Source organism: Diceros bicornis, chromosome 4 (assembly GCF_020826845.1).
Source record: "Diceros bicornis minor isolate mBicDic1 chromosome 4, mDicBic1.mat.cur, whole genome shotgun sequence".
In the NCBI taxonomy this organism is placed as follows: domain Eukaryota; kingdom Metazoa; phylum Chordata; class Mammalia; order Perissodactyla; family Rhinocerotidae; genus Diceros; species Diceros bicornis.
In genome coordinates, this window is record NC_080743.1 from 43,387,511 (window position 1) to 43,412,021 (window position 24,511).

Here is a 24,511-nt window from a genome sequence, read left to right on the forward strand (position 1 = left end):
TTATTTTTTATTACATAGCAATATATGTTTATCATAGAAAATTTAAGAAACAAAATAATGAAAAGAAAACAAAGATTACTTCTAATCAATACACAAAGATAAACTTTTTTGGGGGTATGTACCATTCCAGTCACTAAACAAGGTTTTAATATTCACTCAGATTCCAGAGTTCTAGTCAACCAATGGCTGTATTTAGTACTTCTTTAAATTAAGAAAAACAATTTTCCATCTTCACATATTTTAGTGACCATGGCACAATTGAGAGTTTGGTTAATTTACTGTTACAGTACATTCTGATTTTCATTTAATACCTAAGGTAGCTGCTTCAGCTGATTAAAATGTTAGCCTATTTGATTGAATACTAACAAGCAGCTTAATTTAAGTTGCTATTATTCTTTTCTTACAACCAATTAGACATTCCTCAGAATGCTAAAGCAAAAAGAACTTAAAAACTGTCTGGTTGAGCTTTTCATTTTACAAATGAGGAAATTGTTTTCTTCCAAGCTTTTGTTTCCAATGACTTATTAGTTTAGATTTTCTTTTGTTAAGCTCTCACTTGATTGCAGTCCTCTTTCTTTCTGGTCAGACTCTGTTTTTCCATCTCTCAGCCAATGGCACAAAGAAAAAGGAAACTGAAGAGAGGAGATAGCATATGCCAGAGAAGTAGAAGGAGCCGCTGTATGTCTGGGTATAATCATATAACCAGCCTGGAACGAAGGAATGATTTCTGTTAGTGAAGCAAACCTTTCTATTAGTAATTCTCAGCCATGAGCTCCTCCTTGAAGGAAGGAGCCTCCTGTACTTTACCAGTCTATATTCTGACCCATTAGAAAGTTGGTCAAGCTGGTTACCTGTCTTTTTTTTGTGTGTGTGTGTGTGAGGAAGATCAGCCCTGAGCTAACATCCATGCTAATCCTCCTCTTTTTGCTGAGGAAGACCAGCTCTGAGTTAACATCTATTGCCAATCCTCCTCCTTTTTTTTTTTTTCCCCCAAAGCCCCAGTAGATAGTTGTATGTCATAGTTGCACAGCCTTCTAGTTGCTGTATGTGGGACGCGGCCTCAGCATGGCCAGAGAAGCGGTGCGTCGGTACGCGCCCGGGATCCGAACCTGGGCTGCCAGTAGTGGAGCGCGGACTTAACCACTAAGCCACGGGGCCGGCCCTGGTTACCTGTCTTATTTTCTATTGATGAAGTTAAATCCGTTCCACCTGAGTTAGGAACTAAAAAAACCTGTGGGAGAAAAGTTGCTGGGGACCGGGAACTCGTCTTCAATCTTATAATGGAAGTTGGAGACAATGAAGGACAGATACCATTTCATTTTATGATGAATCTTATTAGAAGATCACTATTCTTACAAAGAAAATAATTGTGAATTACTATTATTTTCCAAAAATAAAAGTGATATAGCTGATTATTATCTTTTTTCCTTCACTGAAGAAACAACTGACTACTTAGTATGTTCCCAGCAACGTGCTAGGTGTTGAGAATACGACAATGAGCCAAAACAGACATGGTCCCTGCCCTCAGAGACTGAACAGGTTAGTGGGGACATAAATTACACATGTGATAAGGGCAGTGAAGGGAAGGTTCAGGAGGCTATGCAAACATATGAGAAGGAACTGACTACTTGGTCAAGTGGGTTAAATTATGACTATAATTCCTCCTGAAATCAGAATGCTCTTTTAAAGCAAAAATCATTTGGCTAATGGCGCATACCAGAACTTCTTAAATGAAACACTTTTATTTTGAACTGTGAGAGTGTGTGTCAAAGAATATTTGTGCAAGTCACCAGCATTTAAACATTGTTGCAAAGGTCGACCCTGTGAAATAGGCAAATAACATCTATTATTATGAAAATAGTTTTGACCTCAGATTCCCTAAAAAGGTCTTAGGACCTCTGGGGGTTCACTGATTGCACTTTGAGAACCTCTTTTCTAGAGTGCTGTATGCATATTATGTTTGTAATGCAAACTTAACATTATGGCTTTTATAAGTTTTTATATTTAAAATCCTGAAAAACCTTAGAAAGTTAAAGCTGTTATTCTGATCATTTATTCCAAAAATTGGGGTGCTATATGCCAGCACATTTCTCGGTACTGGAGATATACCCATGAACAAAATAGATGAAAATTGCTGCCTTCATGGAGCTTACATGTGTCTTTTGATTTTCATATCTTGGAACCTGATTTCTCACTGATGTATAGAGTATACACTTTGTTTTTCGTCTGATTGTGTACGTCTTTATCTCCTGTCGTCTGTTTTCTTACTTGGCTCTGATACAGATTTTTAATGTTTTTGTTTGTTTGTTTCATTAGCTTTCTGTTTCCTGTTCTTAATGTAATGAACGAATGGAATGTTTTATAGCCTCTTAAATACAGCTGACTTTAAGTTGCTTTTTACATATGGACTCCTTGTTTGATCAGTGATCTCAGATATTTCTTGTAGTTAAGCAAAAGAATGGAGTTATACCAACTAGGACAAGTCTTCGTATTATGTTGACTGTGGTTGACTTTTAGATATCTAAGAAATAGGTGAGCAGTCTCTCAACTCTTCTAAAAATTTCTAGAAAAGAGGGAGTGTGGAAAGCAGCAGCACCCCCTCTTATTCCTTGTCATTCTTGCCTTAGTCCCACCAGTACAGCAAATTTACTAGTATATACATAACCTGAGAATTATAAGATGGGGGTATTAGAAGTAACACTCTGGGAAAAGACCAGAAATTCTTGGACAAGGAGATAGATAGTGCTGCTAAAAGGTCAGGAGGGCACAGTCAAAAACAGTGAAAATGGATTGTTGTTTTCTTTATAAATCCCAGAGGGACTGAAACAGTTTAAAAGAAAACTGCTTACAAGCCTTTCATTTCACACACATACACACATTTAAAGTCAAAATATTGTTTATGAAACATTAAAGGTTAAAATATATTTAATTTATTTTCTTATCACGGCAGGGAATCATTTAGCATATTTTAGAATTGTTTCCATGTATTTCCATGCAAAATTTAATGAAATAGTTTGTTTTGAATGTGTTTCTCTCATTCATACTTAATAATTGAGATATTAGAGTTTTTTAATCCTATCTCTAAGTAAGATCCAGTTGCCATTCAGTAGGATAATAATGTGCAGGTGAGTATTTACTTTTAGGGTGCTATTTATAATAGCAAATATGAAGTGAAATGTAGGATACAGACTATATCTTATTATTGATTGTCTTATGAAAGTATTAGTTGTCATAATCAAGCTTAGATTTAAGTGGCTACTAGGTAAAAGTTAAATTCAGAGCTTCATTGGTATTGAAACATCTACTCCATTTGGTTGGAATTTTTAGCCCTTCCCCACAACTGAAAGTAAAAGAAAACTGTGTATTTGGTCTGATTTTATTATATCTCTGTACCTTTTTTGTAACAGTATGAAACAGCTGTATACAAATACATTTTCAACCCTAAACAGTTTAATGCTTCTAAGTATATTTCTTTTTGAAAGAAATTATTGTTGGTAGTTCAGAAGCCACTGTATTCTAACCATTTTAAATAGAAACACACACAAGTTGACATTCAAAAGACTGGGTTCCTTTGTGGTCATAGCAAAAGCACTGTGAATGACAGAGAAAGACGTGATTATGTACCAGCCACAATCCAGGAGAGTGTGCGTGCATCTGAGTGTCTACTCCACGCTGAGTATTACTGTATGTAGCCAACACTGACGAGTACACTGGCAACTGGTGCAGACTTCCTAAGCTGGAGTCCGCTGTCAGCATTTCTTCAGTGTCTCCAGACTACCTGCATCAGATTCACCTGAGATGCACATTAATCATGCAAATTCATTGGCTTCCCTCAAGCATACCTCATCCTGGGTGGCACTCAGTTGATTCTTATGCACAATAAAATTGTTGTCCACATTATTTCCTTATATCTATGGGTGTAACCTTGTTTTTGGCAGGAATGTCTAATAATGTTTCCCATGATTATTTAAAACAACTAAGACAGGGTTCAGCTTCCTTAAACAGTTTTGCAAACTAGTTTTCTTACAGGCAATAAAAAAGGGATTAGAATAATCTTTCAGTTTGATACTTAAGATAGGATTCTAAATTCATTTTTTAAATGTCAACATTTTTAAACTATTCTACATCGTTTTATGGGTTGAGCCATACATGTTTAAAAATGAGTTTAACATCCTGTTTAAAAAGTATTCTTATTCTTACCTCTGATATCTCAGAACTTGATTGTTGAGCTGAGTTATGAATCTTTTTTATTAGGATTACTGCTGTTAAGTTTATTGTTGGTCATCTTGTTAAAACTTGAAATAATACCCAGAAGGCTCTTAATTCCAAAGTTCCTTGATGCTAGTTCAAATTAGTTGTTGAGTATTCTGTAAATGACTGGTCATTGTTGAACCAGAACTTCTAGCTGTTGGTCTGTAGCATAGTGGCAGACTCCCAGGGTGTACAAAGACAATGATCTTCTCTCATCCCTGGGGTCACTGGAGCCGCTGGCTGGCTGGTTGCAGCTTTGTCATTTTACTTTGGGTGTGCTGTACAATATTTTCTATATGTGCCATAATGGGAAAAATCTTGGGAAGTGTGGCTTAGCAAATATAAACCTCAGGTTCTTTTAAGACGGGTGCTCTCTAAAGGCCCCATGATAGAAATTTGCAGTAATATTTACTGAGAGTGCTTTAAGAATTGGCTCTGTGCTGTGTTTTCTTAGAAGGATTGTGGTCTGTGTTAGGATTTTGAAGCTTGATTGCTTGGCCATGCAAAGGAATATATTTTCGAGGGAAGGGCTACTCCCCTTCCCCTTTTTAAAATAGAGAGCTATTTGGAATTTATTTTTAATGTTTTTGTAGGTATTCATCAGTCTTAGGAATACTGAATCAAAGTAAAATTCTATGGGGCTTTGTGGTTTATGGGGAAAAGAATCACTGGATAAAAAATGATTTATATTATTTTCGTTTGCCTCTTCAGGGTATAATATATTCCTCAGGATTTAGAGGACAGACTTTTCTCTGCCTTCTCACTTGTCACCCTCTTACCCCCAACCTCCAAAATGGATTTATAGCGACTGAAAGGTTGACTTGTTTTGTTTTCCAAATAAAATTTCAGGCCATAGAGAAATTCTCAAATGATAGGTCAAAACTGTAGAGGGCATGGTTGGTAAAAGGTAGAGTGAGGATCAGGTGGAATATTTGTTTAATATTATATGTGAAATGAGGATGGACTAGAGATAGGACATGGCCTCTCATTTCATGAGGAGATGAACTTATCTGTGTTAATGGAATAGAGACAAGCTTAGATGGATGAATTTCTGTTTTAGCTATTGTCTTGTTTTATGAAACACAGATGAAGAAGTGCAAAATTACCAGTTTCATTTCATGGTATTTCTGATGAGGTGTGAGGTTGGCAAATAATAGCAAGAGAAAGATATATTTCTCCTTTAAGAACTAGTTAACTTGAACTTTTTCTGGAGTACAGTCAACTTATTCAGGGCTAGAAATGGCTTTCCTTGAGTTTGTTGAAAAAAATAACTTTTGTGAACGACCTGCTTGATTGAGCGAAGCTTCAATATATTTTAAGGTCATTTTTATTATACCATAGCTCAGAACGTCTTCATTTAAAAGCTAAGAAAATGGAGACATGGGTTACAGTGGCTTAACCAAATTTTCAATTAATGAAGTGGAAGAAGAATGCAGATTCTAATATTTCTCAGTTTTAGAGGTTTTAGACTATACTCCTTAGTATTAATATTAATATTAGTTATTAATACTCTTTAATACTCCTTAGTATTAAGTCCTGGCAGTGTATGTGGCAGAGTGCGTGCTATGCCATGACCCAGTAAGCTCTGGAAGAACATTAAGAAATAACTTTTGTCTTCTCTGTGTCCCATGTAGCAGGTAGCAGAGTGCTGTGTTAACAAGTTGGTTGAGGGGCCGGCCCCGTGGCTTAGCGGTTAAGTGCTCACGCTCTGCTACTGGCGGCCCGGGTTTGGATCCCGGGCGCGCACCGACGCACCACTTCTCTGGCCACGCTGAGGCCGCGTCCCACATACAGCAACTAGAAGGATGTGCAACTATGACCTGCAACTATCTACTGGGGCTTTGGGGAAAAAAAAAAGGGAGGAGGATTGGCAATAGATGTTAGCTCAGAGCCGGTCTTCCTCAGCAAAAAGAGGAGGATTAGCACGGCTGTTAGCTCAGGGCTGATCTTCCTCACAAAAAAAAAAAAAAAGTTGGTTGATAATTATTGAATGAATATTGACTTACAGTCAGATAATTATATTTATCGTATTTTAAAGGAGTTTTCAGAAGATATTTATGATTGATTTAAATATATATAAAATATGTTAGCATAATATATGCATTCATCAGTTGGGAATGGGGGATTATATGGAAGAGAGAGGAACAGCATTCAGTTTTATTTTATAGGAAACTAATATGGGCCCTTGGTGGGTTATTTTCAAATGAAATTGAGCCTTTAGCATTTTGAGCTCACATGACAAATGCCTTGGATACAGGATTGGGAATTTCACATAAGTAGCTTACAGCTATCTGACCTGTATGTTGGAGAATATGATTGTATACTTACTTTTTTTGACTGAGGCGCTATTTTTCTATTTGTATTGCTTTCTGCAGGTTTACTTTTGTTAACAGGGGTCTACTAGAAATATAGTAAGGTTTCTAAATATCAATAATTTTTATTTTTCACAACCTTCCAAGGCTTCCATCTTGGTGCCAGCGTGTAGTTCTGGATGCCATCTACCAGCAAAAAATAGCAGTTGGGTTTGGATGAGCGATGACAATTGGCCTACACGTAGGTCTACTGACACCCAAGATCAGGAAACCTATAACAACCCTAAAACTGACCTAGTCTGAAGCAGGCCATATTACTAACTAAAATTGCATGTGTCACTGACTATTGGAAGGGAATAGAGGGGCTGTGGAGTGGAGTGGCAGGGCCGTGGCTTGTGGAGGAGGTGTGTATGTGGGAGGGTAATTTTTAACTTTTATCCATTTCAATCAGCAAAGATCTGATAAAAAAATTTTGTTACTACTATATATATTTCTTATCATATTCACAGTTGAAAAAGGTGTATAAATAATTTTCTTGCCCATATACTCTATTTACATTTTTTAAAAGAAAAAAAGTGTATTTTTTAAAAACTCACTTATATGATTCCTGTGGATTTCCTATGCTTTTTTTTTCTTTTCTTGAATTATTAAAATATGCTATATAAGACTAACTTGTTTTTCTTTTTCATTTCCATACAGGAAGGAGAAAAATATTGTTCATGTAATCAATGTTACCATTTTTAACTAGTTTTGAGTGAGGATTATTGTGAAAAGTTTTACTGTTTGCTTGATTCCTAATTTAAAATGCCTATAATCTTTTATAGGAATTTCAACTTTTGCAATTTGGTAATAACAGATCTAGGTAAGTAAAAAATGAGAATCTCATACAGTTTTGAAGATCTGCAATTGGTTGAGAATTTAATATTTTAGAACCAGTAAGCCTTTCGATTTAGTTAAAGCTCAAGACGATAATGTAACTGCCATACCTCTTGAGAACTGAGTGAATCTGTAAATCAAAATTTCTGATGTTTCTTTGGTAGTTGCTCCTGGAGTCAGAAGTTAGGAACAAATCTAATGGCTTTTATTAAATCCTCTTTGTCATTTCACAGAGGAATGACTTACAGGAGCAAGGGCTTTCCTGAAGTTTCTCTCTTCATCAAGATGCTTAGCACAATGTTGCAGTCAGTGGGAGATCATGGTATAGAGAAGGAAATTTAACTGAATTATGTATTTTTTTTGTGTGAGGAAGATCAGCCCTGAGCTAACATCCGTGCCAATCCTCCTCTTTTTTTTTTTTTTTTTTTTTTGCTGAGGAAGACTGGCCTTGGGCTAACATCTGTGCCTATCTTCCTCCACTTTATATGGGACGCCGCCACAGCATGGCCTGAAAAGTGGTGCATCGATGCATGCCCGGGATCCAAATCCGGGCCGCCAGCAGTGGAGCACATGCACTTAACCACTACGCCACAGGGCCGGCCCCTGAATTATGTATTAATTATTATAATCTTGTTTAAGATACTGTGAGCAACTCCCAGACTAATAATCTATCCATAAGCTTTCAGCAACAGCCTTATCACTTCTTTTGACATTTTTGTAGAACTTATAAAATTTATGATTGCCTAAATAATATTCTCAGAATTAGTGGGTAAAAATTCTATCATGAGCTCTCTTCATCCTCACATACAGTGCTAGGGTATTGTAGACATTGGGTAATAAAAGGCTTGTAATTTTTTTTTTTTGACCCATTGACAGGAAGAAATGTATTTTACATCACATATATTTTATATTACATAGGTGTGTGTATATGAAATAAAAATTTCACAATAAAGTGATGCACACTGTTTTCTAATCTGCTGTGTTGTAGTCTGTCCTTTTTCATTAAAAAAATTAAAAAGACCGTGACCCAACAAATTGATTTCAAGACCCACACACACATCTCTAGCTTTTTCCTTTCAAGTAGTAGTACTCACAAAATGTACCTTGTGTTCTCATACGTTGAACTCTTTAAACATTTCAAGATGTATACAAAAACAGAGAACATAAAATCTCTAAATACGTTGTAGTTTTGTTACTTGCCTTTATTATTTGAATAAGATATTCTGTGCCCTGGTATTTGTTACCTCCCTATACTTTGGCCTAGTAGGTTTGAAAAGTTCCAAGGCATCATTGGGACAGCCAGTGAAGAAGGATCAAGATTGAAAAAATGCATCAGCAAACTGTATGTCACCTTTGTTTTCTGTATGTTACTGACTTGGGCACTAGCTACAGAGTCGCTCTGCTAGGCGCCTCTGGTGTTTGATCTCGTTTGACCAGTCCCTGTGTAGCAATTCTGGGCTTGACTTTAAAATTCTAGCCTGCTTTCCAAGTATGAAGTATAGGCTGAGTTAGACCACATGGGAAGAAGTGTGTTCATAAATGCAGATAAGGAGTTAGTTGTATATTTGTATAAATTTTTCCTTTAGAATAGGTACACACAAACTGAACCTCAGTGGTGCATTTTTTCCCTTCCAGTAATAATTTTTGTTTTTAAGTTTTTATACTTTTGATATTTGTCTTTTCTAATTCTTAAGTTTATAGAGGTGCAAACCTAACATCATTATAAAACTTCATTGTTAACAAATGATAGTGGGGCAAGATCAGATCCTTTTTCTGTCTTCAGAACTGAAGGAAGCCAAAGTAAGTTTTAGGCTAAATTCCTTTTTGTGGATGATTAGAAATGCTGTAGGAATTTGTACATTAAAATATATTGAGTACCTATAGTGTATAAAATACTAAAGTTTAAGTCTGTTCCCTAGAAATATTTCTGTGTGAGTCGTCAATCTTTTAATAGTCTGGGATTAAATGTTCAGCAAGCACAAAATGTCCAGTTAGGTAAAAAGTGAATGTAAAATAGCGCCTCGGTCTTAAAGCTAACTTGAATCATCAGAATTCCCCAAATTTACTATATTTGTATTTAATGTTCACCAGCGGACCCACATACATATTCACCCACAGAGATTCTGGTCTTTAGGCCAGGTATTCTCCCACCTTTGATACAGATAGACTATGAAGGACCTCCATCCCCCTTTGAAAATAAGAGATGTTGGGAAACCCTGGCCAGCTTTATGACTCATCTGAAGAGCTTGCAGTTTTCAAACTCTATAATGATAAAAGATACCAGTGGTTTTTTTTTTTTAAAGCATCATAGGTCTCTGAGAATCTGGTAAACTCTGGATTGTCTCCCCAGACAAGTAGACATAGAATCCCTACTCTGAGACTCCCAAGAGAATATAAGAATCTGCTTAGTGCACATCTGTTGAATTAACCTTCAGATTCTCCTGGATTGGTGATGGAGTGTGAGAGTTGCTACAGGAACAGCAGAGATAGCACCAGTTTCTTTTAACCTGATATGATATTGTCATTACATGCTACCATTAATCACGGATCAGCATTTTCTTTCATTGCTATGGCAGTTTTCTCAGAACGTGGCTAAGCAGTTACCTGCTATAGGTGGTCCAGCAAGGACAGCCATCCCAGCAAAGAAACTGGCAAATCCCAAAGACCTGTGTACCATAGAATTCCCAGACAGATCAACCTGTAGGGATTAGAATCCAGTGTCAGCCATATTGAGGGTGAAATTCTGTAGATACCTATGCCTACAAAGGGACAAATACAGTTTATGTCATCTCAAACTGTGAACAGCTTACTTCTGAGGTAATTTGGATGGATTTTTGCCCTGAAATTATGAAGGAACTGAGGAAATAGGGAACAGTAATTTCACTAGGTGGGCAGATTTTTCATTTTATTAGTAAGGAACATTGGTTTTCGTTTTGTTTTAATCTTTCAGATGGTTCAGGGGTACTTTTTTTCCTAAACCTCACTGCTCTTCTCTATTAGGAAATGGTATTTACAATCCGACCTGATAGTGGTATTCTTGAATCCACCTATGGCCGAGTAGCAACCATTGGTTTATAAGAAATCAGATATCACAAGGAGTTGATTTCACCTTTAGAAAGTTTGATTTTTGCCTAAGCCTCATCCTGCAGCACTTATGCTACTATTGATATCAGGCCAGAAGTTTCCCAGGGATTCTGTTCCAGCACATTGGGGACCTAGTTCTAAGAAGAACCTATGGGGTTACAAGAAGAACCCAGAAGTATCTGTATAAGTATTTCAGTTCTATTTAGGTCCAGGACTTTAAGTCGATTTGGGATAAAAATGGAAAGTAGTTAAAAAAACCAATGTTCCTATTAAAGTACACAGAACTTCTCAGGCGAGAAGCCACACTGGTCAGGAAGCCCCTTTTTCTCTCAGGGAGCTCTTCACGATTGTGTCTTAGAAGGAGCCAAAAAAATTTCTGGAGCTGAAGAAAAGAAGTGAACACAGCCTAACCTTCTAGGAAACTGATAAGCGAAGTGGAATCCTGCTGATCCCTTTTTTGCTTTCATTTCATTTCTTTCCCATGTGGATGGTCCTCTCATCACCCCTCCCCCCAAAGTAAGATGAATAACTGGACAGGATATAGCTGTAGGGTTTCTGAGGCTTTGGGTATGATTTTTTTAAATTATAAAATTAATGCAAAATATGTATTCTTTTAGGGGAAGATTATTATTAATACTTGCTTTTACTCAATTGTTTAACAATGTTAATGAGTGTCTCTACTCACCAGTACAGGAAGTATCAATGCCAGGTAACCACCAGAGAAAATGGCAAAGAAGATGGTATAGGTCATAAGTAGTGGAAATGTGGTGGCTAAAGGAGCAAGCAGGTTAGTGATGCCACAGAGGATGAGGTAAGACTTGTGGTAATGATACTTCTTCATCCAGTTTTGATCAGCAACCCATCCAGAGATAATCTGACTGATTGCCTCAATGATACCTGGAACAATATTGAAAAGGTCTTATGAAATCCTAATTCCATTTTCCTAACCCCTTTGAAAAATGTAAATGCATAAAGCATTTTTTCCTAAGTAATGTGACTTCATTCTGAGACTAGGACATATGAGAAAAAAAAGGTTTCATTTGTCTGTCAATAGATTTTATCATTTACTTACATATTCCAAACACATCTAATAAAATACCAGAAAAGCTCCTCCCGAGTTGGGTAGAAGACCCATCAGGTGTTTCTTCTGATTGTGTTTGGAAAGCTCATAACCACCACCACAGAGGACCCTGGGCTCAGGAGGCTTCCTTGAAGAGGTCCTGCAGGTGAGGAGGTGTGACTTCTTAAAGACTAGTAGACCGTCAGGTCAGTGTCCTGGGGAAGTCATATGGTGGAAGATTGAAGCATAAATAATAAAGTCTTATGTTAAAAAAAATAGCTGTTGGGACTCTTTCTTACAATTGCATATGAGATTTTGGTAATTAAGTCGTCCTCGAAAGGTTATTATGCTTAACTTGAAAAATGTGTGGGACGTCTGGAAATGGGAGGTCGTGTTTTGAACATTGGAGCTATGGTGTAACCTGAATAAAATTTAAGAACCACATTTTTCACTCAGTTTTATGATAACGTTTGTATCCTTTATCCTATTATAAGCTAATGTAGCAGTTAAATACTGAATGAGAGATTTTCACCAAGAGTAGCATGAGCTGCAGTTGTTTTGTACTTCAAATTCTTCCTATGATTCAAACAAAAATTGCTTCACAAAAAAAAAAGGGAATGAAAAATGCATACTACCATTTCTATATCTCTTTTTATAGTTACTTCCTAGGCTACATCTTGAGACTTTATGTTATGTTCTTTGGTCCACTAGTATAGCCCTAATCTGATCTAAATTGATACTACCAGACATTTTAGTGAAAAAAAATCAGCTTAGTTCTGTTTCTTTTTCTTGTGTACACAAGCTTTATTTGACTGAAGCAGAGTATCTTTGCAACTGGAAACAGGGTACAGTCAGTTTTGTAAGGGCTTGGTAAATAGTCTTTTCAAGAAATTAGCAAGAGAAAAGTTAATGTTGAGCTACTGAGAATTTCTAGATAATTGGAGCAAACCAGTTCCATGTCATCCCTTTTTATTTTTTTAGACTCCCTATTTTGTCAGTTGAGAGAAACCATATCTTCTGGATGAAGCATTGTGTTTCCATCCATTTTTATAAATACTCAACTAAAATAGTTGTTTTTAATTTTAACTTAAATTCTAACTCAAATCAGAAATTAAGTATTTAATTTCTAATTACATATCAAATTAAATTAAATATTTAATTTCTAATTAAATATCAGCCAATCCATTAGTGACTAGCCTTAACAGGAGTATATATCTGTCTTACTGTGCATTCAAGGGGAAAAAAATACTTAGCTGCAAATATTAATAGAACGTTATTGAATGCTTATGGTAGGCCAGCCACTATTCTAAACTGTACATGTATTACTTGTTTAATCCTGATAACTTTATAAGGGTAGGTACTATTATCTCTATATTATAGATGAGGAAATTGAGGCACAGAGAAGGCAAGTAACTTGCCCAAGGTCACACAGCTAGAAATACAGAGCAAAAACTTCAATCTGAGAAGTCTAGCTGCACAACCAATGCTTTCAACTACTGCACTATGCTGTCTACCTAGGATTTTTTTGTGTGTGTGTGTGAGGAAGATTAGCCCTGAGCCAACATCTGTTGCCAGTCTTCCTCTTTTTGCTGAGGAAGATTGGCCCTGGGCTCACATCTGTGCCCATCTTCCTCTGCTTTATATGGGACGCTGCCACAGCATGGCTTTGATAAGCAGTGTACAGGTCCACGCCCAGAATCCAAACCTGTGAACCCCAGGCTGTGAAGCAGAGCACGTGAACTTAAGCACTATGCCACTGGGCCGGCCCATACCTAGGATTTTTTTGTCTCCTGGAGTGGCTGTTGCCACTGAGCACCAGCTTTTTAAAACTGAGTATTTTCCAACAAATAATTAATGTCTGCTGTGTCAGACAGACACTGACATGTGGAAATGAATAAGACTTAATTTTGAGGTTCACTGTCTGGTAGGGAGAGGCTGTGTGCAAGGTGCAGTGACAGAGATCTGTGGGGGGAAAGGCCTGGTGCTCCCACCAGCCTTGAAAAACTTACTTTTCCTGGCCCTTCCACAACTCCTTTTTTAAAGAATTGTCTTTTCAGCTTTTAAATAAAATTTAATACATTTTTGTAAAATTAAGTTCTATTTTCCTTTTGAGTGTGAGGTTGAAGTAGGCTTTCTTACCAGCTATAGAAACGAGGTAGGAGGCATTCATGATGTCAATCCCCAGGGTTTTGGCTCTGGCTACCAGGTGAAAGGTAGGGATGAAATATGCCAACTGACTGAGGAGAAAAGACCAGGTAAATATGTAAAAGAAAGGATTCTTAAAAGGAGAAATATCAAAGAGGTTTTGTTTACAGCTCCACGAAATAGCCTTTTTCTTGTAACTTTCTTCCTTAGTTGTTAGGAGCAATCTGTTTCTGTTGGGACCATTGTTACACTCTTCATTTTGACTTTGTGAGACTGTTAACCTTGTTTTGGGTTGTCCAGCCTTCTGCATAGTGCTGTCCCAGGTGGTAGACTCTTGTATCTCATGGCAAGATGATGCTTCTGTCCCACACACTGCCTCTGAAGCACTTGCAGACAAACTGCTCCCTTTATCTTTAATATCGGAATTGCTCTCACTTTTGATCTGGATGGGTCTTAAGAGCATACTAGAAGGCACCAAATTCAATGTGATAGCTCCAAATAATATAAGGGCACCTAAATGGGAGAGAAAAATTGAGAAGTTAAAAATTTACCTCTCTCATTTCACAATACTCTGTGTTCTTAGGCTCAGAAGAGGCCCCACCACTAAATATTCAGTCATAGTGCAATAATTCCTGAAAACACTACTTATTGAAAGTATTTAAATCTGCCGACTTAATTGTTAGCCATACACACTGCTGTACGCTTGTGAAAACGGTGTTCTTTGGAGGTAGAAAACCAGGAAGTTGCACCAACAGATGGCATGGAGGAGAGAGGGTGTTATTTGTGCTAAAGGAAGAAAGAATAAGGTTTTGGGTGGGGAGGATATTAAATGTTAGAAAATTACAGTGTGTTTTAAATAGGGATTTTAAATATCCTGAAGTGAGGGTGTAGATTTAGGTACAAAAAATACAGAATTAGATGATGGGGATCATTTGGAAACTGAAGAGGAGACAGCCTTTCATCTCATGACATTTTTAATTTCCTTGAAAGAAGACAGATGCCAGTTTTGCCTTTGAAGCTGAGTAGTTGCTTGATTTCAGCATGGCCTGACCAAAGCTGTGATGCGTGTATGGTGCTTCTAGAGAGAATTGGCCATAAGTTCTGCTATCCTGTCTTAAGGATTTGTCAGCTGGTCCTGTTCACCATGAGACTACTGGTAGTCTTTTACTTAGGAAAGATTCAACAAAACGGCTCTGTAGGTAGAAATAGGCTTATGTGTATTCATATATATGTGCACATACATATTCTTCCCAGTAATTTAAGATTATTTTAATCCAAATGTTTTATCACAGGTACAAAGAAAATTGTGGAGTGAATGGTTTTTATTTGTTTGTGAAAATCTATAGTTGACAATGTATAAAAGATTAAGTGTAGAAGAACATAATCCTCTTTTTACCCATGTTTTTCTTTGTTTTGTGTATTTTAGTGAGTCTGATTGAGGACCCATTTTTTAATGCAGATTTTTTTCTTAAAGGGACAATTTGAAAAGAATGCTTTGGTTGTGGAAGGGGAGGAGGGGAGAATCCTTGTTTCCTCAGGAGTATCGCTTTCCCTGCAAGGTGTCTCCCCAGCCTCAGAGTGCTCTCCATCCCCTCAGACAGGAACCCTGTGGTGCACTCTGAGTTGCTTGTGTAGCCTGGCAAGGCCTGCAAGTAGTTCAAGATCTCTTCTGCTATGTATTTTCCAAGGAACAAGAGCATGTTTCCTGTGGAAATCATGCTCATTTCCTCTGGCTCAAAAAGTCTTCACTTCCAGTCATCAAAGGGAGAGAGCTGAACATTCAATCTTGCAGAGTTGATGGTTCAGAAACTTAAATGACTCACCTGTCCAGTCATATAGATCTATCAGGACTTTTGTAAAAGGTGCCAACAGGAATGTCAGTCCCATCCCAGAACGGGCAATAGCTGTAGAAAGAGCTAATCGTTTTTTGAAGTATTTGGTAGTTACAACTGCAGCTACTTGGTACAGGAAAGCAGAACCCAAACCTAAAAAGAAAAACATAAATAGCTTGGAATCACTTACATGAAGAATATCTCCTTTCCAGGTAGATATTCTCCTGGACCTGAGATAATATAACTAGACCTTTTGGACCCGTGGACAGTAAAAGGGAAGGTTCCTAGTTCCATCTTTTATAGTCTTATTTTTACAATAGACTCACCAGGTAAAAGTCCCATAGTCACACAAAGAAAGGGAATGCCTGTGGCCTGGCTGCTGATCAGATATCCACCAGCAACAAGGAAAGCCCCAAGAATGGAGGCAGTTTTCTCTCCAATTATGTCACAAATAATGGCAACCAGGGGACCTTGGGAAAAGAAAGAAAGGCAAGTACTAGGTAAATGTGCTCTGGCATCCCTTCTGATGTGCAGTTTAAAGGAGCAGCTCAAGGAAAAAAGGTGACTCTACTTTGGAGTATTGTGTATCCTTCAAAAAGGTGTCAGTGTTGGGTCCTTAATATTTCTGGTTCCACACAGTTGCTTTTTGGAAGAAGAGTTGGTTTTTGTTTTTTTTAAGAAAAGACTATTGTAAATGAACAGGTTTGGAGGGGAAGCTTATTGAAAATGGCGTTACAAAACCTCCACAAAATGAGATTACATCAAGTGACCTATGACTAGAACAAGGTTCGACCATTAATCTACTCCTCCACCATCTTATAGCTCCAAATAGAACTAAAGGAAGAGGAATTAGTTCTGGAGTTTGAGTATGCTTAGATGATCAGATCAGAACTTCATGGTATGACTTTCCAGTTGAGAGGCACTGTGGAAAGAAACAAGGCATGAAAAATTGAATCATGGAATTAAATAGTTGAATTCTTCAACTTTCTTTGTTTGAACCCTAATTTTTCCAGTTTTACCAAGTGGAGGCTAAACACTACAAGTCCTTACTTTTCTCAGCTTTACATATTAGTAAATGAACCTGAGTTTTAGCAACACTTCAGTCTTGAATGACTGATAGATGAGTCTTCTTGGAATTGCCCTTTGTGGTTCTTCATGGACAGCAAGTTTATTGCTGGCTTTGTACCTGCAGAAAAACGAAGTGATGACATGATGGATCCAATCCAGCCAATTTTCTCTGAGGTGCCTTCAAATTCTTCTTGAAAAACCACAAAGAAAATTGCAAAAGTCTTGGTCATCCCCATCACAAACATATTTACCTAAATCAAAGCAGACCAGAGAGTTTAAGTCAGGTGGTGAGTGAGCCATTACAGAGGAGGGTACAGCTGCTCGAGTTTATGATTCCCTTGGCTCACCAGTATTTACCAGTATTTGGCGGTTCTTCATTATATTTATATATTATGGGGCGATCGTCCCCTTAGAGCATCTAAGCACTTTACATGAAAGCATCTCATTTAATCCTCATTACAAGGCTATGGATCAATATTGTATTAAAGATCAGGAAATTGAGGTCAAAATTAGAAGTTGCTCAAGATGGGGGGTGCTGGAGCTGAGGTTTGAACTGAGATAGACTGACTCCAGACCAACTACTACTTTACTGTCCTGTTAAAATAGCATCTATTAAAGACAGCTAATTTGGGTCTGGCCTGGTGGCATAGTGGTTAAGTTCAAGTGCTCCACTTCAGTGGCCCAGGGTCCGTGGGTTCAGATCCCAGGTGTGGACATATACACTGCTTGTAAAGCCATGCTGTGGCAGCATCCCACATACAAAATAGAGGAAGATTGGCACAGATGTTAGCTCAAGGCCACTTTTCCTCAAGCAAAAAGGAAGATTGGCAACAACAAGCTAATTCCAGTTACCTTTTTTTTTTTTTTTGGTGAGGAAGATTGGCCCTGAGCTAATGCCTTTTTGCCCATCTTTTTGCTTGAAGAAGAGTGGCCCTGAGCTAGCATCTGTGCCCATCTTCCTCTATTTTGTATATGGGATGCTGCCACAGCATGGCTTGATGAGTGGTGAGGGCCCACACCCAGGATCTGAACTCCCAAACCTGGGACGCTGAAGCAGAGGGAGCTGAACTTAACCACTACACCACCAGGCTGGTCCCCCTGTTACCTTTGTGAGAAGCACATTGGTCTAAAAGATGAAGAATTGTTCCTATCAGTTCTTATGTTGGCTTTGCTTTAACTCTACTCTTGAGCTGAGTACCCTCCCTCACTTGATATATAAATATGGTGACCATGTAGTTTATCGTCCAAACAAACATTTGAGAGTGAAAGGGAGCACTAGTCATTTATGGCAGGACAGCAAGGATAAACCAGGATGCATGGTCACCTTACGGTTGGATCATGTGCCCCCTCTTTTTCCTTTGTCCTCCGTAATCCTTGTCCACACCACCTTCCTCCCCTCCACTAGGAAGACTGCTTTTGAGGTCAGGTTTTCTTTCTGTGGAGTGCTAACATTTGTTTCTTGGAATCCTGATTAGCCTGGGGGCAGTGAAGAGCCATTCCTTCTCCGTTCTCTTTTTGCTTACCAGCCAAACTTTATCTTGTGCAGAATCATGAGGGGAGCTTGAAGGGAAACCCAGGCAGGGTCTGCAGTCACTCTCAAAGCCCAGGAGCCACATGTGCTCTGTCTCCAGGGGCTTCCTAGCTTTTCCTTGCCTTGTTTCAGTGTCCTTGGTTTTTTAAGGCTACTTTCTCTGCTTTCAACCTGGCCATGCATTGCTTCTCACGAACTACAGAACTCTGGGTTCCCTTTCACTGACTCTACTTTCTCTCTCCACCTGGTACATATTTTCCTCTTGTGGCTCTGCACGCATCTCACTTTATACCTGCTCTGTAGACAACACTGACTCTCTAGGTTTTAATTACCACTCTTGTACTCATGGTGTAGTAGTTATGCAGACTGTTCTATAGTCCACCTGCCTTGGCCTGAATCCTGGCTTCACTTCCTACTATGGGTGTGACCTTGGGCAAACTACTTCACAGAAGTTAAGCTTCCTCTTTTGTAAAGCAGAGATGAGGTAAATGTTACCTAGCTCATAGGACTATGAAGATTGAGAAAATTCTGGCAAAGTACTTAATACTTAGCACTTAATACTCAGACTATTAACTATGATTTTATCTTGTGTAACCATTCTGCTTTCCCAAGAGCTTCAGACTCATTTATGTAACTGTCTAGCATATCTTTCTAACTCAACTCAACTCATCCAGAACTAAACTCGTCTTTCCCTTGTCCCACGTCTACTCTTCATTTCTCTTTTGATTGGTACCATCCACCCACTCACTCGAGTCAGAGACCTGCTTCCTCTTAGGCACCTCCTTCCTTCAGCCCTTACCTACTAAATAATCAAGACCTTCCCCCTCCATCTCTGTTGATAGACACTTATTTGAGACTAGTAGTATTTCTTGTCTGGAGTAAGGGACTGAGAGTCACTAGTGATGCTTGAAGTTGCAAAAGTTTGAGGTGGTGAGGAGGAGGAACACTACAGTGAGGCATCGGTCTGTAAAAAATCCTTCCTCTTTTTCTGTGGACATGAGTTCTGTGCTTGCTGACCTCTACATTCTTAGTTACCTGAATTTGGCTAGCTGCTGTTCCCCCCCAAATTCGTAAACTTTTTTCTTGGGTCTGTCCTTGATGTCTGGGTACAGCAGCAGTGAATGGATATGACTTGTCTCTAATAACTGAGTCTTTGTCTTCCACTGCGTATATCCAGAAGGCGAAGGACACAACCTTTGCATCTACACTGCCTCCCTCCCTTAACTTGTAACCTTCCAACTTTGTTTCTGTTTTGACTCAAAGATATTAAAATTCTTTTTCCCGATTTTCCCTTTGTTAGCAGAACAGATAAATCTATATTATCCTACTTCATCCCATGCTCTGGACCAAGGTTGATGAGTTTCAGTCCCGTCCCAGAGTCCACATCAGACATTATAAATGGGCTCACCCCAAAATAAAAGCCCCTAGAAATTCTCCAGCTCCCTCATTTCCTTTTTTCTTCTTTAAGAGCATGCCTTCCCTCACCTCTCCCCTTCTCAAGAGCTCCCTCACCAGAACTTTTTTTTTCCTTTATTTTTTTAGTTCTGCTCTTTTTTTGGTGAGGAAGATTGGTGCTGAGCTAACGTCTGTTGCCGATCTTCCTCTTTTTGCTTGAGGAAGATGGTCCCTGAGCTAACATCTTTGCCAATCTTCCTCTATTTTGTATGTGGGATGCTGCCACAACATGGCTTGATGAGCAGTGCATAGGTCCGTGCCCAGGATTTGAACCTGTGAACCCTGGGCTGTGGAAGCAGAGTGCGTGAACTTAACCAGTACCCCACTGGGCCGGCCTACCACATCGTTTTAATTAGAATATTGTTTTAGGAGAGGAGGCTGGACCAGCCACAGTGGCCCCTTTTGAACACAGAGCATTGGGCTTTGTCAGAAATTATTGTTTAATAATAAACAACTTCCTTCTACCCTAGGTCCTTTTCTAGTATCACCCTAGCTCTTTCTGACCTTCACAGACAGAATAGTCTGTTAGGTTATCTCCACTTCCTCTCATCCCACCACTCCACTGTACCAGCCCTTATCAAGATTGTCAGAGACTCCCTTGCTGCTAAACTAATAGCCCATTGTCATTTCTATTATCTCTGAACTCTCTGCAGTACCTGCTTATCACTTTCTCCTCCTGGACATTTCTGCCTTAGCTTCTGTGACACTATGTTTCTGGATTGCTGCTTACTTCTCTTCTCAGTTTCCTCTGTGGGCTGCTCTCCACCGGTCCCCTAAACAGTGATTTTCCTCAGAGCTCTGTCCTAGTCGCTCTTCACTTTTCCTGGGCGATTTTACCCACCCTGCCCTAGAGTTCAGACCACCATGTATGCTGATTACTCGCAAATTTCAATATGCAGATCCTGTGCTCCAGGTGCACATAGACTATGCTGAACACACAATTGGTTATGTCACAAGCCCTTCAGACTCAGTGTCCAAAATTAAACCGTCCAAGTCATCTTAAGATTTTCTCCCCTTCTTTCTGTGTACTCCAACTCAGTAAATGGCATACATCATCCTCTAAGTGGTCCAAGCCAACAACCCAGGACTCCTTGACTCCCTCTCTCCTTGACATCCCATTACTCTCCAAGTTTTGTTGGTCTGCCTCCTCTATATGGCTCAGATCTGTTTTTTCTCTCCATCCCCATTTCTACTGCCTTAATTTAAGGCCTTATTGTTTCTTCACTGGGATTGTTGCAACATCCCTCCAATGGATCTCCCTACTTCCAGGCCTATCTCCCACCAATCCATTATCCACCCTGCAGCCTAAGCTATTTTCTGAAATGCAAATCTGATTCCTTTACTGCCCTTAATTTTTTTCGTTAGCTCCTCATAGCCTCAAGATAAAACCAGTGTTCTTAACATGTCTTACAAGATCTCTGCTCATCTCTCCAATTTCATTGTGTATTACCTTCCTTCTTATTTGATTATTCATAAATATAACCATCAGTCAGTTCATCCTTCCATCCACCGATGGAATTTATTGAGTGCCTACAATGCTCCAGGCTGTGTAGTAGGGGCTGGGCTTACAGCAGTGAGCATGCAGCAGTGAGCAAACAGACGTGGTCCCTGCCCTCATGGAACAGTCAGTCCAGTGAGACAGACTGAATACAGAAAACAATCACACAAATATATAGTTATAAAGTATGGTAAGTTAGAATGAGGCCTTTTTTTTAAAGTAGGGAGCTCCCGAGGAACATTTAGTTATTGGATTTTTCCCCTTTTCAGTAGTTCACTTATTGTAGAAAAGTATACTTGTAACTCATGCAGACACAAAAGCATAGTCTTCTAAGTATCCACATTACCACTGTGGGCGATTAGCCCCTGAGTTAATTGTTAACGCTTTGAGGGCCCAGGATATTTTTTGTGCTTTTATAAGCAGCATCACACCCAAAAATATGGGACTTTTTTATTCATCGGGTTATTAGGCAATTGTTCTTACCAGCAACTAAATTGGTCAAATAACTTCCTATTCTCAGAGGATAATGTAGGAAAATTAGGGTGGTTATTGGGGAGAAAGGTGGGAGAACTCGAGGACCTCACCAACAATGCCAGTTCTGGAAAGCCTATGATTTGGAGTGGTGGCCCAGCCACAGGAAGTGTTCTCAGACTTAGGGCAGCCTTAGTTCCTTATTAGTAACATTTCTGGGGGAAAATTAAAAAAGAGATGCCACATTCTTTGGTAATGAAGCTAATGTTTAATAAACAGTCCTCTGGTTAGCAGTTTTGCATTACTTAAATCCTGGCTGAGGACCTCTGCCCCTACTTTCCCCTTCTCTGTCGCTGCGGAGGAGGTGTGATGTTTTCCCATCGTCTGTTTTTAGAGTTCTTAGTTATCCACGTGGTGGACTACAGGATTGTTAGTAGTCCCCAGGACCTGCACTCCCCTCCCCTTGAGCTTCTTACTGTAGGGCTGAGCAGGCGAGGAGGATGCGGGGAAAGGGAGAAGGGTGTCTGTTAGTACACCTCCACGTTAACAGAACTTACTTGGAAACACGTTAGAGGAATTGTGGAGCTAGTGCCACTCTGTGCAGGGTTGTTTAGGGCATAGCTATGATGGGATTCACCAATATTCTAGAATGGCCATGCTGATCACTCAGATCACCACTGTCTCACATAACCCCAAGAGCTTCTGGGAGGATGAGGGAAAGAAGTTAATTAAAAAACAGAGTGCCTAATCCAGTTGCTTATGGGTGAAGGAGAAAAATCAGGCATTAGTTTCAGAATCCACATCCTTCTCACCCTTTCCAGACATATCAGAAGTACACAGTGGGCCTAATTCTTGCATAAGTTATGGTTGGTGGGGATGGGTTGGGAAGGGGACAGAAGGCAGAATAGAGGAAATGTCCCTGTCCTCTATGGGAGACAGAGGCTGATGCCAGCAGTGCTCTGTATGTGCTGGGCTGAGCTGGGGAACCCTCCCCTAAAGCACTTTTTAGCACTTCCCAGTGCTACTTCTGGGATGGTTAAATGTATGATTATCCCCAAATCCCAGTTGTCATGCAGCCAGGGCAGAGCTGCTGATTGTGACTGGAGCACTCTGCAGGTTTAAGGGGTGGTAGGGAGGAGGAGGAGGAGACTGGATGGGAATGCTTCTACTCTCACTCAAGGGGGACATTTTATCATTCTCCTGGGTTCAGTACGGGACACTGACTTGAGCAGCTTTTGGCAGTTCCTGGCCTTGCTCAAATGCCAAGGATTTTATAAGTGATCTTATTGTTACGCTGCTCTGAGCCTTTCTCCAGAGAGCCCTTTTTCAGGCAGTAGGAAAGGGGAAAGTAAATTCTTACCAGGAAAAAATGAAACACAACCATCCATCCCCAACCTCCATCCGGGGTTTTGGTGTAAAGGTGGGCCTTCCTCCCTCTCTTCAGCATGATGCGTCGTTGTCTTTAAATGCAGAAGATTCCTGTGACAAATCCAAGACAGAGTTGGTTCAATTGACAAGAAACTGATCTAAACTTTTAAACTTTTTCTCTGTGGTATAAACCACTTATATTTTGTTATTGTTGTTGTTTTTAGTCCACCCTGTTAAATATAGATGATTTTCTCTTGTTTGTAAGTTGTCTATAGACTCTCTGATCTCAACCTCAAACATGCAAGAGAGGCTTTGTACCATCTTTGGGATTTTCCCGGAGGCCTGCTGCCTGGCTTCGCCTGGCAAGTCCACGTGGTTTTGACGTTTCTTTTGGAGCATGCCCTTAGTTACATACAAAGTCTGCCTGACCATAACGTCCCCTTAGCTCTGTTTATTCCATAATCACAATCCAAGCAGAGCCATGGGAGAGATGAGAAAAAGCTAATGAAAGGCTGTGATTTGCAGGACATCAAAGCTACTGCAGAAATCTCTCTTCCACCAGTTTGCATGGCATTTCAGATGACCACTCAGTTTATTTCAGGCAGGAATTGCAAAGGAGTTAGCTGCAAAGCCTGACCTCACCGATTGTGGGGTGGCTGCCCCGAGCACTGTCCTCAGTGTCCTCCCAGGTCCGCAGGCCAAATCCTAGGGGAAGCTGTGCATCACTCTGGTCCTCTGGGTGAGCTCTTGACTTTAGAGGAATAAAAAAGGGAGGAGGAGCCGGGGAACCTTGGTTTTAGGAATTCCCTTTACAAAGCACTTGCTAAAATGAAGATATTCTAAGGGACTAAATAGAGATGACAACAAAATACATTGACTGTTCCTTGAATGGATCCCAGACCAGAAATAAAGTTGTAAAGCACAACTTGGGAGGTCAACTGGGGAAGTTTGAATATGGACTGTATAGTAGACAAGGTTGAATTTCTTGGATGTGATGGTAGTCTTGTGGTTTTGTAGGAGAATGTTCTTGTTCTTAGGAGATATGTGCTAAAAAGTATTCAGGAGTCATAGTCTGCTACCTTCTCATAAAGGTTCAGTAAAATAAATATATATATATATGAAGAGAAATAGCAAAAAGAAAATGTAAATGTTCTGAGGAAGACGTACAGCATTCTTTATTTCCCACTGTCAGGTTGGCAGGCAGGCTGTATTTTACAGGAAAGGAGAAATTGCTGGCAGGGCCTGTGGAATGGCCGTCTGGTGAGCAGGCCAGGCGGGGAGAGATGCCGCTCATTCAAAACGTTATAGAAAATCAACCCCAACACACAATCCTGTTTTCATCTTACCTTTGATGTGGTGTTCAGCAAAGGAATCCTCCACAGATGAGGCAATCTAGAAAGAAAAATAAATCATACCGTTTTCTAGAATGTTACTCTTTTTCCAGGCATTTCATTCTGCTGCACTGTGAAAACAAGCAAGCGTTGTAAGAGCCCAGGAGGTTGGAGCCAATTTAGGCATTCCTGCCAGTGGACTTTACTTCCTGAGGGGAGGAGGAAAGAC

General features: G+C 39.4%; 1 protein-coding gene across 2 annotated transcripts; it reads right to left on the reverse strand.

The window, feature by feature from the left end:
- Positions 1-24,348, reverse strand: SLC16A4 (solute carrier family 16 member 4). Of its 2 annotated transcripts, none has more exons than XM_058538750.1 (9): positions 24,298-24,348; positions 22,944-23,062; positions 16,747-16,879; positions 15,887-16,030; positions 15,552-15,713; positions 13,723-14,241; positions 11,209-11,420; positions 10,044-10,137; positions 1-707 (listed from the first exon to the last, which is right to left on the reverse strand). In XM_058538750.1, the coding sequence occupies exons 2-9, from the start codon at positions 23,028-23,030 to the stop codon at positions 583-585; spliced, it is 1,476 nt and encodes a 491-aa protein (XP_058394733.1). In that variant the 5' UTR covers positions 23,031-23,062; positions 24,298-24,348; the 3' UTR covers positions 1-582. The 2 variants fall into 2 exon arrangements, with proteins under 2 accessions (XP_058394733.1, XP_058394734.1); XM_058538751.1 differs by lacking the exon at positions 24,298-24,348 and adding an exon at positions 23,594-23,700.
- Between the last annotated feature and the right edge of the window lie 163 nt (positions 24,349-24,511).